Raw genomic sequence first — 17,527 nt, forward strand, 5'->3', positions numbered from 1 at the left:
TTTACCCTGTTGGTAGTGTAGTGTATCCCACCCCACAGCAGCTTTTAGGCTTTTTTTCCGAGATAAGGAGGCACCTTCACGCAATGCAAAGTCAATGTAGAGCGATGAATTGTTTTTCCCCCTCTGGGGTGGGCAGGACTTAATTGCACTCTGTCTCTGAGGAGTTCTAGTTGCTGACACACATGTTAATAAACACTTATATCTATATTAAAGCATTAGTCAGGTGCCCAAGTGAGCACTGAATACAACATTCAGCCCCACTAGATGTAACATAATAGCACCAGCATCTCAGACCAAAACTAATGTGTGTGTGTATGTGTGTGTGTGTGTGTGTGTGTGTGTGTGTGTGTGTGTGTGTGTGTGTGTGTGTGTGTGTGCGTGTGTGTGGTTTACTCAATAAAGTTGGAGAATAAATGATAGTGATTATAAACACAACAGATACAATATAAAATGTTGTGTTATGTTAAAAGTTGGAATGTTTCCATCATTTTAAAGACTTGAGGTCTCTTTAGTCTGTTTAAGACGAGAGTTGACAGAAAATCTTTGGTCGTCGATCCACAACGGTGCTCCTAGATCACCGATTTGAGGAGTACATGATTGTTGTTGTTGCACAGTGTAAAGGAGACTTTCAGGCAGTCCAGACAGCAGCGTTTAAAGGTTATATTTGTGGTAGTTCCCCTGTTTTCTTCTACCTTTTACATCCTGACACAAACACCATTTTTCACTGCTGGTGCACTACTTGTGCTGTTTTCAGAGCATCACGCTTTGAGCTCCTTTATTCTGGCACTTCATGGTGATTTATCTGCAGCAGTCCTACTTCGTGTACACTTTTTTTTTTTTTTTTTACACTTTTGTGTGTGTCTCATTAATTTGTATGCTCATGCTAATTTTTGTATACACAATTATGTAAACAGGATGTGCCCGGGGGGAAGATGAGTGGGGGGGGGGATCAAATTAATTCTTAAAAAAAACAACTATTGTTTCTGGTTTTGCTGGGAGGCGCTCGGTGTCTGTGCAGACTTACTGGTGGTGTTGTATCTGACACCGTAGAACATCTCAGGACAGGGTCGTGACACCATCTGTCCAGCGCCGCTCCTGGGCCAGCAGGTGCCAATGCCATCGATGGAGGTGTCACAGTAAAGTCCCGAGCCTGCAGTGCGGGGGACAGAAATGTCAGACACAGACACACATTCCAGGCATGGCTCGGGACTACATATAGCCACGCGGACATTCTGACAATGCTCCATTGGTCTTTGCAATAAACTGTGGAGCTGAATAAGCTGTTTGTGTACACGGATTTTAATGATTACTCCTGTGCTGTGCTGCGATTTGTCTCCAGTGGTACAGCGCCAAGTCTATTTCCAGCATTGTTCTCGTCTTTGATGTTAGTCCTTATAATCTGAGTTCAAATCAAACTTGTTTCCTTGTGGGGTATTTCACAACAACGCTGCTTTGTAGTAGCTGCGCATGGAATCAGTTTCACACATCCGAGAACTGAGAAGGGTAACGTGTCCAACTCACCGCTCCATTGACCTGTGCCGTTGCTCAGGGTTTGGTTCCAGGAGGAGGCCAGGGACTGTACTGAAATCCAGAGGGAGAGTCTCATCAATAACTGCACCTTAATCTTTGTTTGCACAGTTTAAAAGAGGCTGTGAAAATCTCATTAGATTCAGCTTAACAGCTACAAAGGGTGAGCATTAAAGGGCAACGGTAAACACTGGTGACAGACCTTTCCCCGAGCAATAACAGGACGATAGCAGCAAATATGAATCTAGACATGCCCCGAGGGTCACGCTATTATTTCTGTAATAACTCAAGACGATTTAGATAAGAAGATGCGGAAATAGAGGGCAAAGTTGGCGCTTAATTCTAATGCGTTCAGATGTTTTTCAAAGCAATGCTTTCACACCGATTTGTGGTGATAGAATATGAAATGTTTCAAATATTTACATACTGTCGTCTTCAGGGAATGATATGTTTGGTTGTTTGTCGGATTCTTGTCTGTCAGGAGTTGAATGATGTTGGTATAATGCCACAAACCCACAGTAGCGGTGGATGGGTCAACAATGTATGACTTTGACTTGTCAAAGAACTGTTTGTATCCTGTCTGCTGATGAAAGCCTGTCAACACTGGTTTCTTTTAACACAAACAATAATCTTTCTGTAACATTAACCGAACAGCTTTTCCTTTAAACCAACAATAACTGATTTGTTTGTGTGTTTTTTTTGGCTTCTTTACAGCTGAAACAAGTGACAAGCTGATATGTTGAATCTGTTCGCAAACAGTTGCTTATTTCCACAGAACATCATTATCATTCATTTGGAGTCCTGATTCTGTCCACCTAGTGAATCTAAGTCCAATAATCACTCTCTTTTAGCTCTGTACCAACTCCTGAGGGAAATATCTGGTTCTTTAGCTGCTAAATGCCCCACTATGTTCGATAACTGTGTCTGTTTGGGGGTGAGCAAGTAGTGTACAGTGGCTTTTTAGAGCTTTTTTTCCCGAAAACAGCTGCCTGCTGTGGTCGAAAACAACATTATGGGAGTGCTGAGAGTGAACCAAGAGCTAAACAATGAAACTTGTTATAAAGCTCCGTAACCCTGAGGATAAAGCATTTTGGTAGCTTGGACCCAATCTGAAGCCTAAAAGTAAAACTCTTGTCTCTGCTGCTTTAATTCTTTTAAAAATCTTCTTCTTGCAAGTTTTCTGTTTAACCAACTACCCATTGTGCAGTTTTATACATACTATGATGCTTTTGAAGGCAACAATGAGCAAGTATTTCATCATTTCCATAACTCAGTCATCACTAAGACTGGATTTTATTTCAACATTTTTCTATACCTGAGTTTTGGTACCCGTATAAAAACAGCACTCTTTGATATTGGTTTGAGTCTTGAAGAAAAAATATCCAAATTCTCAATTTCCAGCCTTTCAACATGAATGTTCTAGTTTCTTTTTTGGTTAGGACAAAACAAGACATTTAGAGACGTCACCTTAATTTTTGGGAAACAAAGCAAAGTTTTTCACAATTTAAAAAAAACAAAATGTTAAATTGATTAACTGAGAGAATAGCTGACAGACTAATTGATAATGAAAATAATCATTAGTTGCAGCTCTACTCAGTTTAACAGTGTTTAATAGAAAACTTTGCCCAAATAAACAATAGTCTAAAGTTACAGAAGTCTTTTCTTATTTATTTACTCTTCATATTTTCAGGAAATATCTGATCAAAGAATAAGTCAACAAGTCTGACCAATCTGACCAAGCGTTAAATGACAATTTTCAATACTTATGATAAAATGATTAATCAGTCAATTATCATTCAATAATTCAAGATGTCAAATCAAACTAACAGATTTACTGCTTCTCTTTTTTATTGAATCAGAATAAACTGAATATATTTGAGTTTTAGACAAAAGAAGGCATTTTAAGACGTCAATCTGGGCTCTGAAAAACTATGATGGACCTTTTTCACAAACAACTACTTGAGGATCAAAAACTTATCTATTGATAATGTCAATATTTTAAACTTTAAACTCAATCCTACAGATACATATTCATGTTCAACATCCAGCTCTGGCTATGAGTGAGCAGTGTGACAGCATAATAACATAGTAACACCGCCCTGAGAGCATTGTTATTGCTCTGCCTGGGACTACTTTTGGACACAACCAGCGGCAAATCACATGAGGATCATTCCTGTGCCTGTGTGCACAGTTGTGTGTGATCCCTGAGGGTGCGCCGCAGTTTAAAGGGTTTGATAGCCAACTATTTCCCCTACTTGCGAGGTCTACACTGAAATTGAATAATAAGAAAAGGCATTTTGCCAATATCCACAAGGGGAAAGTTGTGATTCAGGGTGAGTGTTTGGCATTTAGCGGTTACGGTCATGAGATGGAAAAGACTGAAAATCAATTCAATCTCACACATACAGTAATGCTAGAACTCTACTTGAATTGTGCAGGAGAATACTGTTTTTTAAATGCTTGTTACTACTAAGAGGTAGTAAATATGCGGCTGATGTTTGTCTTCAACTTACGTGTGACATTCCCCGACAGCATTAGCAGAGCTTCACATGTCAAATCTGCTAAAGAGCCAGACGGCAGAAGGCTTATGATGGCACACACCTGCAAACGGAGAGGAGACACACATGTCAGGACCAATCAATGAGTTAAGTTCTGTAATGCATGATGTTAAAGTGTTGTGTGTGTGTATCCAAAGCCTTGACTGAAGAGTGTAGATCTCTGTTGATGTTGAAAAACATGTCAATCAGCCAGTGATTATGGTAACCAAAGTCTATATGGACATAGCGAGGTGTGACATCACCCATTAGTTTCATTGGAGTCAGCTTGAACGCCAGAGTTTTGGCTGGCAATATATTTTCCATTTGGAGCCAGGACCTTTTAAATAAAGAGTGCCATTTGTTTCTTTTCACACTTTGGAAACACACCCTACTTTCTCAGAAACACTGAGTGGTGCACATTTGGCTAATATTAGCTACTTTACAAGCTAACAGAGCAGGTGTCGTAAACAAGTGACATTAAAAGTACTGAATCCGAGTCAGTATGAGCCCCAGAGCCAAGGAGCGAACTGTCAATCAAAGCTGTCAATCAACACCCACACGGCAGACATCAAAGCTACTATAAGTCTTCAAATCTTATTAACAGAAAAAAATGACCAGCAGCACACTAATTAAAGGGCCTGAATGACTCATTAAAACACTTAAATTAGTATTTCTAGAGAAGAGTTGAGCCTTTTTGAATGGGTGTCTTTTGGAGCATCTAGTGGCTGTCGGTGGCACTTTAAGATCCTTCAGCATTGGCTTTAGTCTTAAATCATGGTTGTGAAAACATCTCCAAAGATTAATAACAGCGATCACGTTTTCAGTCTTCAGAGAGTAGTTCTGTGTAAGCAGGAAGGCTGTCCTGTTTACAGCTTCGCTAGCTTGTTGTGCTACATATCACAACCTTTTGACTTTGTACTACACATATACATTTCTCAAAGAATTGCAGTCTTTACTAACACAGAACTACTCTCTGGAGACTGAAAATATTCTTGTTGATGTTAATCTTCGGGCCCTTTTCTAAACAAACATGGCCATTATCTTCCTAAATGCGGGAACATTTCACCCAGTGCTGCTGTGTGACTCACTGATGTGTTTTTAATAGTTTTTAGAGAACAACGGATGTCTACGGCACAGAGGAATAAGATATATCAAGCTTTGTATACACACACACATAATTCTTGTCTGTAGATCAGTGCATTGTTGGTTTGGCTCTGCACATGAGATTTGTTGACAATAAGAAAAATATAGAAAATCACATCAGGCTTGATCCTCTAAGTAACACTATCTCACCGTCCTGCTGTTTCTTACATTATGCCCATTTAATCCCCTTATGTACAGTAGAGGAAGTTCTGCTGAATCAAACTGAAAGACTCTTGATGCCCTTGAGCAGATGATGCATGTATTAACAAGTCCTCTCGCCTGGTGCAGCACTCCTAATTTGGAGCACTTTGTAGTTTGTAATCATTTCACCCCCCTTCAACACACTTTGATGTTTACAGATACAAGGGTCCAATAAAATATAAAAGCTAAGAAATTACTGACTGCCTTCTTAGAGAGGGCTGTAATGTAAATTCAAAAATATTTCCACTTGTGCAATGGGTGTTGTCGATAGCCTACTTTGCATTTGTGTGGAGGGGAAAGAAACATTGAATAATGCACATAATTATAAAAATACAGTAGGCAGTTCAGAAGGGGTTTTGCGCCTTTATCTGCTCGGTTTTCATCTGACAGACGTACCAGTTTTTGTTTTTTTTGCTTATTTCTGCCACAATAACAATACAGGAGAGCATCTGCTCTAGTTATACACTATGATGAAAAAGGTGAAAGCCTGTTATTACAGTATATTGGGTTTTTGAATATAACAGTGGAGCGGAATTCATTGTGCAAATTATTATTTCATGCACACACTTTGATCTCAACTGGATTTCATTTGGACCTGGACGAGTGACTGCTGGACACTCTCCAAACCAGGAAGGCTGGCAACACTAAAAAAGGACCCAGTGAATTTGTGTATTGTGCTGCATGTTGTACCGCTGACATCTGGAACCGACCGATCCACTGCTGGCACACATGCAGCAACTGTCAGTACCATTTTATGAGGCAGAGAAGACCACAAATTGTTAAATGTCATCAGTTTAGTTTTTGTTTGGGCTAGACCGGCCTTTCTAATTGACCCTAAACTGGGTTACATCTCTGTGCAGCTGTCCTTGACCAGACCGTTCCCTTTGGACATGAGATGCCGACTACTATTACCTATACAGCCAATGTTTCATTTCCTCTTTAAATAATATATTCCTATTAATATTACATCTGAAATGGTAAACATTTCACATTTCTCAAACAGAAAACATTCAATTCACATTCTTTAAATATCTCACTCAGGGTTTTTGAAAAGCTGTAATTAGATGTGTCATTCTTGTGCGAAAGGCGCATTCGTAGCTGATGATTACAGTGGCGTGAAACACCAGCAGTCGATGTAGTCACATCATATAAAATGCTAGAGTGCCCCAGATTTTAAAGAAGGGTTCTTGATGCTTTGCCGCATCTGTTTCATGCTCAGTGAAGCTTGGGCAGGTATAAACGCACAACGTAACCTTCTGACTGTCCACTTCTTTCCACTTAATTAAATCTCAACAACTGACAGCCACAATGTGAAACATGGGTGGGCGAATAGCAGACAAATCCAGCCCTCCCTCAAGTATAAATGGGTCTCCTGATGAAAGCTGAAATTCTGGCTTCCATGTTTAATATCAAAGCTAAGCTCTCAAGACATAGAAAGGCATTAAAATCTGTTTTTTGATCACTGCATGCTGCTGAAATTAAGTCTAGTTAACCAATCGGAAATGATAGTTTAATATGTGAATCCTGACTCTGTTTTAATTCTGCAGCTTTATCCTGTTGGCCCGACACAGATTTGTGTTTACTTATCTTCGTTCAGCCTTGTTGTCCCTGTTTTGGCCGTATGTTCATGCGTGTCTCCTGCACACTGAGCGCCACAGGAAATCGGAGACAAATTCCTTGTATGCGTGAACATACTTGGCCAACAAATGTGATTCTGATTCAAATAGGTGGCAGTCGAAAAGAAACGACGTGTTGATGCCAGTTTGTATCTAATACAACAACAACAGAACATTCAATCAACCATAAATGAAGCCGGCTGCTGTTAATCATGTGTGGATAACCAATACAGTATGTCTCTAGTCTCCAAGTGAGTCTTTTGTTTTTTTGGCCAAACAAGTATTAATTGAAGGTGATTGCCCTCATTTACTAATCTGATGAAAGATGAAGTTCTGATTGTCACAGTTTACATCCAAACTTTCACAGAATATTTCACAAATTGACCGTAAATAACAAAAATAGATGAGTATATCCCTATCTACATCTAATGCTGCTCCCACTGCATGAGAGGCATTAAACTTTAAGAGTGCACGCTGCTGAAAATAAGTCTAAAAACCAAAAGAAATAACATTTGAACATGTGAATTCCTCAACTTTAGCCTGTTGGGACCAGAGCAGATTTGTTCTTCACAAACACAAATAGGTGGCAGTCTAACATAAACGATGCGTTGATGCTATTTAGTTTCAACCACAGAGCTTTCAATCAACCATAAATGAAGCAGGGCTGCTGTTTATTTTGTGTGCGCTAACTAGATAAAGTATGTCTCTAGTCTCTGATGTATTTTAGCCAAATATGTATTAAAATGAGTGAAAGCCTCACTTACTAATCTGATTAAAGATGAGGTTTTGACTTCCATACTTTACATCTGAACTTTTGCAGAATTTTCCCCAAATCTACTGCAAACAACAAGACAAATCCCACTGAATGTAACATTTTCACATCTAATACTGTCTTAAAATAAAGAGCAGCATTAAAACTGGGATATTTGAACATTGCATGCTGCAGAAATAACGTCTAGACCAGATTTTTGACAACTTTGTTCAGCTTTGTTGTCCTCTTTGAAAGAAGTATGATAAAGGCTGCTGATTATAATGTGTGAATAGTCTCCAAATGAGTCATTTTTTAGCCTGATTACTATCAAAATAAGCCGTTAGCCCTCATTTACAAATGTGGATCATGCCATCCGACCTCAGATAGCCTGCTGTCCTAAACACTGTTATATTGACATTTTCTTCTTTAATGAGGCTTGTGTTTTCATGGCGCTGCCCCATGAAAAATCCTGTCAAACTGGTCCGAGCTTGAACCTAACAGCTGAACCCTGATGCAAAGATCGGATAAAACAAGCTTGCACTGCTGTTAATGTGATTTGAAGCCGCAATACTTCGATAAGTATTTCATCAGGGGGACCTCATTTTTTTGACCTTAGCAAGCATGTGATATGTGAGTTGCTGAGTGGGAGGGGGGGAGAGGGAGGGATGGGGAGGAGGGAGGGAGGGGGTTGCATGGTCTTAAATCACAATAATGGGGACACGAATAGAAGGCAAGGGGATTTTAAAAAAGGGTTCAGAGGATTCTTGACTATTCTTAGTGCAGCAGCTTTCCTCACACAATGGGTAGGAGGCAGATGAAGTAATTCACCTCAGGCATCTGTAACAACATCAGCAGGTCTCTGTTGAGTGCACATGTCTTTATATTGTTGCATCTGCAGACTCAGAATGAGCCACAGCAGAGATAATAGATAGCTCTCTGACTGATCTCAGAAGAGCATTTTGACAGTAGAGAAAAAATGTGATTTTTTCTTTTTTTTTCTTTTCACTTTTCTGATTTGATCCAAAGAGAATAAGTGAGAGGAGGAGTGCACTTGCTGCATTAACACCCTTTTTTAATCTCCAGTGTCCCAAATCCTGGTGTTTTAGCATTAGCCCCAGTCTAATAGTAGAGGAGGAATCGTGTTACGGGGGATTGTTTTTTGTCATGCCACCTTCACAAAAAGTCCTAGTTCACGTTTTAATGTTTACGACTAAACACGCCGATTGCAGCTTCAGCGTTTATTTGAACTAATATGCTGCAGATTGTTTTTAATACTCACAGCTCCGGAGGTGGAAGGTGGAAATAATCTAATCCTGCAAGTCTCTGTCAGATTACTGTCCGGTTAAGACCCTTTAGTTTAGAGTAAGAAGGTTTTCTTTCTAGCTTTTAATTCTTATGATTTTTTTTTAATAGCTGTGAGATGGAGGCAATGGTCAAAACTGACATCTGGATGAGATGATAGTGTTAAATCCCTCAGCATCAAGATTATGCTCCGCAGAAATCCCTGAAAATAAGACAGATGTACTTGCTTTTATGAAGCTATTTTAATTCATCGCCAAAAACCCCAATGTGAGGTTTTAGAAGATGTGTTTAAGTCCATGCGCAAAGACGCGTAACTTACCTCAAGCAGATAGATGCATTTGCGACGCATTTCCAGCCCTTAATTTTTCACATAATTGTCATGTGTTCCATTAATTGTCTTCTTATGACTTGATAAAATGTTTTTGCACGCCTCCTTGCACTCCACTGAGACTATCCTCGGAGTTTAATTGTGCAAGCAAAAGTCGCAACAACAGATTTTTGTTTAGATGGTTCCAAAGAAATATTGTTGGAATTGTCACTTCAATCAACAGAGAAGGCGCGTAGCCAAAAAGAAACCAATCAGGTCTCCAAATTGAGCTTGCTTCCAGATGATACCCTATGAGAGGTTATGCTCCATTTAAAAAATAAAATAAAGATATAATCGAGCTGGTCTTCAGGTGATGAACTGTCCTTTCCGCTGGTAAATACTCAAATGAAGTCGCTCCGTCCGTTTCTGTTACAGGACTGGAAACCGAATCCACCTTGGAGAGACGCGCACCATCACACGGACACCACTGTACCCTTCAACGCTGGCCGTGGACCAGAGCACCTTTTACACGCATGGTTTACTCCCGATGTTACCCGGAGCTACACCGTCATCCCCCCCCTGCTTCACTTCCAGCTTCTGACTCTTGCGTGCAGCCGCTCTGTGGTGGTACAGATCGTCTCCTTAACGCGCCGCCCACGTTGTGCCACTTTATCGGGAGTATCCGACGAGACCGAGGAATAACTCAATTCCTCGTGGTGGAGTTAATTATGCAACGGCTCTCCGCTGCTCCGGATACTAATCTTTAATCCTTTCTGCAATCTAGACGTTACAGCTATGAGAAAGTTACAGGACGGGCCCGGGGAAACTGATTTTGGAGGGGAGGATCCGCGCGCATCAGTGAGGTGGAGAGAGACTCTTTATTAGGGAGATAGCAAAGGAAACCCTTCTAAAGTGTGCCCCCATTTCCAGCTGAATTGGTGCCAAAAGCACTCAGAGTTAACAGATTTGGCTTTGAGCGAAGATGGACAGATGGCTCCACTGTGTCAATACACTGAAGCATCCCAGGGGACCTTTTTAAATAAAATCCAATGAAAATCATTTCCAAAAAATGCTGCTCTGTGTTTAATAAACTCGCAATTCACATTCCCATGTGTTCAGATCAGTGCTGGGGGAAAAAAACAAATCAATTAGTAGATTGACAAAAAGAAATAAACAAATCCAAATGATTTTGATAAGGGATTAATATCTTGTTTACAACCTGTGAATCTCTGCCCTGTATGGGGTGTAAAGCTAAATCAGAGGGGTAACAACATAATTAAAGGAGCATGTCCTTACAAGAAAAACGACCCAGTAGGTCGTAAATTCACTCGCCAAAAATAAGGTTTGACTGACAGACGCCATCTATCGGCTGTAGTAATTATGACCTGGAGCAGTTTGTGCAAGGCGAGTTCCTTATTAAGAGGTGGGGGGTTGGGTGGATGGCTAGATTTAATTTTTTTTAAATTTTTAAATTTTTAAATTTTTTTTAGCATTTTAAAGCAAACAATTTCCGTAAACCTAACCAAATGGTTCTCGTGCCTAAACCTAACCAGACTTTAACCGCAGCGTTGTCACACCTGTGTTTTTTTTTAAACAGTGATTTGTAAAGGTTTTGGGAGGCAGTGTGTCATCCTCCAATGAGTCATTCTGGACTGCAGATACAAATGACTATGTGGTGATTTAATGAGTGATTAATAATGAGGAAGAAAAATTACATATTTCTGTTACGCACACTTAGGTTCATCTTTTTGTGTTTACTTTCTCTAATGTTTGCTTATTTTGGACACATTTAACCTGCAAACTGTTTTTTTTTTTACAACCCGAGGACAGTAGGACCACACTGTGAACACACCACTGACACATCACCACATTTTAAGCTGATTTGTTGAATTTCTTAGCAAACTGTTGCTTATTTACACATCCAGCGGATACCAAGAAACATCAACATGTCCACCTGAGGGAAATATCTGACTCTTTAGCTGCTAAATGCTTCACTGTGTTCACCAGCTAGTCTACAGCTAACTGTGTCTGTTTGGTGCTGAGCAGGTAGTGTACAGAAGTTTTTTTTTTAGAGCTTTTTCTCTGAAAACAGCTGCCTGCTGCGGGCTGTAAAACTAAAACAATGAGCTAAAAGATGATAAAATGCTACATGGAAATGAGGGCAGCTGCAGAGTCAGGGTATTAAATTTATGCGGGTTGGCTAGCACTCTACACATACACACTGTCATGTGATACTGTGTTGATATACAAATATTTACTATAGCAGCTGCGTCCACGTTAATACTGTAAACAAGTAAACATGCTTAATTTTTTACATTATTATTAGTCTAAACATTAGTTAGTCAGACATACTGTAGGCTAAACCGTTCATTGATTTATTGCTTTAAAAAAAAGTAACCACATTAAGCGATAATGAGTGTAATTAGCTGCAGTGCTAGTTCACATTTTGCAGCATCAGAGTCTTTCTCCTTCCCCCAGGTCCCGCTGTCTCTGCTCATTTTCATTCAGATTAATATTTTACACAGCACATCATATTATCAGACATGATATTACTCACATGCAGGAGCAGGGGTGGCTGGCTTCTGTCCATACCACTGAGGCTTTGAGTGCACAAAATGCTTTATGCACACTAAAGCTTTCTTTAGACACAGTGACGTGCAAAGAGGCATTATTCAAAAGATGCTTTAATCCAAGGTGACAGTGCCCTCCCTTGAGTATGCCATCTCGTGAAGTGTCAGTAGTGGCAACAAGGAAGTAGAGGACCATAGCGAACTGGGTTGCGTGGTTAGGATACTGTTTCCACTTATTAACATGAGCCTGCTCCATGTAGGACACAGTGTACCCGCCTGCATGCACACACCTCTGCGAGACTAGCGTTCAGGTGATGAAAAATATAATTTTAATCAATCTGACAGGTGTCATGCATGCTTCAGTAGAGCCATTTGTTTTGGTGTTGGTGTGGATTTCCTGACGGGTCTATTCAAGACAGTTGTGTAAGACAGTCTTTCTAATCCCTTTTCCTGCAGCTGGAGGAGTTCATCATCAAGCAGACTGCAGGCCACCCCCTCCTCCTCCTCCTCCTCCTCCTCTTCCTCTAATCTGAAACACAATTTATCTTCAATCTAGGCATGAGACATCCCCGGCACTGGAAACACAACATACTCTTCATGGCATCAAATCCTTACCATTTGTGCGTGTGCGTGTGCGTGTGTGTGTGTGTGTGTGTGTGTGTGTGTGTGTGTGTAGCGACGTGCTATGGGTCATTCCAGATGCACTGGTGATGACAAAGCAGGCATTCATTGCATGTCGGGGTGTAGTACATTTATGTAACAAACATGCTCTCGACCCCCGTAAACGTCTGGATAAACGCCCGGCTCTCTTCACATGAGTGCACTCTGTGATGAAGCAGCGTAATCTGCAGACCTACAGCCGGACGAGGTTAAATTGAAGATAGCTGTGTGGAAAGGAATGAAATAAGAGAATTCCAAAGTGCCTTTTCTTATTCTGCTTGCAGTGAGGGAAACATTTTTTGAGCCAAAACGACTACGCGATTAGGCGAACGGATCCTTCGACCGTAAATTAGAGACTTTCCTCTCAAGATAAGTGAAACAATAATTACATTTGAGGAACAGATGTAAGCTAGCAGCCATAATAATTATAACCTGGGGCAGTGGTGCAGTTCAAAATGTATATATATATTTTTTCACTTCGTGGAGGAGGGGTGGATGGAGATATCAACCCAACAGTGGACTTGGCCACAGGAGACCGATGTTCGTTTCCTGTTTCCAACCGCGAGTTGGGACTGTTTTTGAATAACAATAACTACGATTGTCTCCTAACCTTAAGCCCCCCAGTGGTTACGATTGGAGCCATGATGACGAAGATAGCTTAACTTTAAGGAAGTAGTAACTTTAACCCACACCACATGTTTCTCTAACCTTAACAAAGTGATCATATTAACCCAAATCGTGATCTTTCCCTCGACCTAACCGAATGTTTTTTGTCCCTAAACCTAACCAGACCTTGACCACAGTGTTGTCATATTTTAAGACATCATTATTTTCCGACAGTGATTTGTGACAGTTTTGGAAAACACAGACAAATGATACTGCCGACAGGATCTCCAGGAGTGCACATGGTCGAACGACGTTGGAAAATTAAGCAGACATTTTTTTGGACGATGGATTTATCGTTGGAGCCATTTATCAACCAAAAATGCTGAACTCTCTCTGTTTCCAGTTTCTCAGATGTGATGATTTACTTCTTTTCTTCGTCCTGTAAGATAATAAATGTAATATTTTTGCGTTTTTGACTGTCATTTGAACCAACCAAATAATTTGTCAGCAACACCGTGGACATATTCTCTGACATCAGACAAAGTGATTAATTGAGAAACAAATCTGCATCTTTATCAACAATCAGTCGTTAACAGCAGGATGTGTGTGTTCTTATGACTTGAATTATCTTTTTTATAGTGGATGCATCTCTGTTATAAAGCAAATCTTATCGCCAGACAAGAACATTGGTATTATTAGTGTATAAAGTTTACTTTTAAAACATTTTCTGCAATATCTGTGCATGGCAATTAAACTATGATTAAGTTAAATAAAAGATTGTGATAATAGCAAATAAACTATTATTAAAGGCTACTGCATGCTTTCTGCTTCCGCTTGCCCATGAGGTTCCATGTTAGGCAATAATCCGTCTGGCATAAATTTTGTAATCCGCCCATGTCAGTCATGTCAACACGGATCCTTCTGCGGACGTCCAGGTGCAGCCTGTACGCATAACAAGCGCGCCAACTGTGCATGTGCTGGAAAATCAGATGTACAGCATGTACGTACTGTATTCCTCCTGTCGTTAAGCTGTCGTTTTCCTTGTTTGACTTTTTCTTGTTCAGCAACATACAGGAACTCCTCAGCTGCATTCATACTGAAAACTGCCTTGAGTAAAACAATACATGGAGCTGTGTTGGCGTGGGTGTGTTTAAAGTGCCACCGAGACAATGATATACGATCCTGTAAATCCAGTTGGAGTAACAGATTACTGCGTTTAAAAGGCTTTAAATATGACAAACCACTGCCCAGTAGTTTGTCATATTCACAGATTGGATTTTACAACTCTGTAACATTATCATGCTGTAACCTTCTTTACTAATGCGCACATGTGGAAAGCTTCTGTGTCCGTGAACCCCCCGAAAGTATGTATGTAACAGCATGCAGACCACAGCTGTCCGCACAATGTGGAAAGCATAAATTAGCCTGGTTGGGTTGAAGCAAATACGTCTAGTTAAAGAGTAACTTAATACCTCCTGAAAGTCTTGTCTTTGCTGACCTCCAGTGGTTTAACTCCTGCTGCACTGATGCACAGGTGTACTCCATGACATCAGTGTTAGGTGTGGTTACAGGTGCAGCAAAGCACACATCCGACAACAGTGACGCTGGTTGTACTCAGAGGGCAATAAAACACTCCTTTTCAGCCTGGTGTTAATTTAGGGTTAAACAATGACTTTAAAACATGAGAAGGACTTCATTTCTACACTGGTTTTAATTTTCATATTTGTCGTAAAACTGTCTTGTTATGTGTCATTGCGGTTGAGCTCACTCCATTGAGATTAAGTTTTTCTTTATTGTGGCAGGAAATGCTGAGACAACAGAATTTAATTTTTTAAGATGCTAGAGACATGTGGTTGGAGAACAATATGAAATATGAATATAAATGATCACTTCAATGAATCAATAGAAAAGACTTGTATAGCCAGAAAGAAACTGAACAGGATCAATGATGCGGCCTCACTTTGCAAATTTAGATTCAGGCAATACGGTTGAGCAGACCTTGAGTTGGGATCGTTGTACCGTCTGCTGCTTCAAAGGACAAAAACTTTTAATCTAACACAGTTGAAAATCCCTACAGAACCGAGGAGACATTTCTGCGAAAAACAGAAGCAAACTCAGTCAACTGATTAAGATCTTCGATATGGTTGAAAGCTCGAGAATAAGTAGCATTTTTGTCATGGACCTCTGAAGGTGAAGGTCAAGAATAAACTGTCAAACTCAATTTTAAGAAAGAAGTCCAAGAGGTGTTCGAGGTTAAAGAAAGTCTAATATTACTATGACAACTGGGCAAGCTCAATTTGCAGATCAAGATTGTACGATAGGGTTGAACGCTCCAGAACAAGCGAATAAGTTGAATTTGAAATTGTTTTGTCATTGGTTGCCTCCAAGTTCAATATGAACAAAAATGTCTACAGATGCTCAGAGCAATAGAGAGTTTTAAACATTCCCATGACAACAAAGCAAAGTCAGTCTGCTGATGATGACTTTCAAACTACATGTTGCTGAGAATCTGTTTGATATGCTGTACTTAATGTGCCCTCCTTAACCCGTAGCTCTTCATTCACTCTACAGGCCTCCACTTCCTCTGTTGTTAAGGAGGCACTTCAAGTTATCAATTGCAGGAAAGCAACTGGGAAGGGCAACCGAGACCCTTATTATTATTTTTTACTTTACCTCTGCACCCCTATTTATTGCTGAACAAATTACATATCTCTATAATCTCTCGGTCTCTACTGGAGCCTCAGGTCTGGAAATCTGCACATGTAGTCCCACTGCGTAAGGGTGGTGATAAAAATGTTCTTAACAACTGTCGGCCAGTTTCCAATCTGTCCTGTCTTGCTAAAATCCTTCTTAAATCATTCCTCTGAAGAAATTCTGTGTTAAATCCACACCAGTCTGGTTTCAGAGCTAAACATAGTCCTGTCACTGCTAGTACTTTGGTTATAAATGATATTACATGTGCTGTTGACAGAGGGGAATATTGAGCTGCCCTCTTTGTTGACCTAACAAAGGTATTTGACACTGTTAATCATGCTGTGCTGTTTCAGGACTATTTGTCTCATACCGCAGACAGAAATGTGTGATTCTGGGGAATAATCGTTTTGTTTTATTACCACTTTCAAAGGGAGTTCCACAAGGTTCAATATTGGGTCCGGTGTTGTTCATAATTTCCACTAAAATTTAACAAATTGCAACGCCCAATTCTCCTCATGTAGATGCACCTCTAACAAGCATTTGGCAGATTATAAGATGCACTTTTTAATTTGAAATAAGTCCTGAATGCAAACAAGCCTCACTCTACAACCAGAGATATTGTGGACAATAGTTTGCATATTACCACTGTGAATGGGCACAGTGTTGAGAAGGTCTTAGAGTATAATTATCTTCTTATCTGGGTGGACCAGAAAGTTACATTTAAATTTCACATTAACTCCCTGGTCAGGAGGCTATGACAAAAACATTGGATATTTGTACAGAAACAGAGCTAATTTCCCTACTTTCAGTAGGAAGTGGATAATTGAGGTCATCTTCTTGTCTGTTTTGGATTATGGTGATGTTATCAATAGACCCGCCTCTGCCTCCGCTCTTAAACCCCTACATTCAGTGTATCACTCTGCCCTAAGATTTATTACCAGTGACAGTTATTCTACTCATCATTGCATCCTATATGAAAACATTTGGGTGTGTTTAATATTAAGATGCGACAAGCATTAGTTTCTATTTATTTATAAACCCCTTAGTGGAACTTGCCATCACTTCCTTATTAAATTGGTCTTATAGTCATTATTTGACTCTTTCAATGCTCAAAGTCCAGTGTGTAAACACAAAATTTGTGAAAATTTCTTTTAGTTTTAGTGTTGCACACACAAGGAACATTTTATAAAACACATTAAAGCTTAACACAATCGTAGGTCAATTTAAAACCATGATTACAAACTTCTCTGCTCATGAATTTAGTTGTTTTTGACTGTGCTTGTTTGTTTTCTCGTAAATAATTTTTTGTCTGTCTTTATTATTTATTACATTCTATATGATATCACTGAAAATGTGTCCATGACTTGAACGATTCATCAAGATTTAAATAACGGTTGAATGAAATGAATGCTTGGTATGACTGAAAGCTCCAAAACAAGCACATGAGTGGACTTTGAGTTGACCTTTTCTCAGCTGCTCTATCTACGATCAAGAATGAAATGTCAAGCTCATCTCAGACTAATGGAAAGTTTTAACATCTGCATTTTTATGACAACTGAGCAAACTCCATTTGCAGATGACAACTATGTGATAGAGTTGAAATCTCCAGAACA

General features: G+C 39.8%; 1 protein-coding gene across 1 annotated transcript in view; it reads right to left on the reverse strand.

The window, feature by feature from the left end:
• Positions 1-9,426, reverse strand: part of LOC134003320 (corticotropin-releasing factor receptor 1-like) — a 63,477-nt gene extending 54,051 nt beyond the window's left edge. Inside the window, exons 1-4 of the mRNA XM_062442481.1 lie at positions 9,397-9,426; positions 4,041-4,128; positions 1,522-1,581; positions 1,025-1,150 (exon numbers count right to left, since the gene is read on the reverse strand). Of these exons, the coding sequence (XP_062298465.1) occupies positions 1,025-1,150; positions 1,522-1,581; positions 4,041-4,128; positions 9,397-9,426 (304 nt within the window). The remainder of the gene's footprint in view (positions 1-1,024; positions 1,151-1,521; positions 1,582-4,040; positions 4,129-9,396) is intronic.
• Positions 9,427-17,527: the final 8,101 nt, after the last annotated feature.

Source organism: Scomber scombrus, chromosome 21 (assembly GCF_963691925.1).
Source record: "Scomber scombrus chromosome 21, fScoSco1.1, whole genome shotgun sequence".
Classification (NCBI taxonomy): Eukaryota; Metazoa; Chordata; class Actinopteri; order Scombriformes; family Scombridae; genus Scomber; species Scomber scombrus.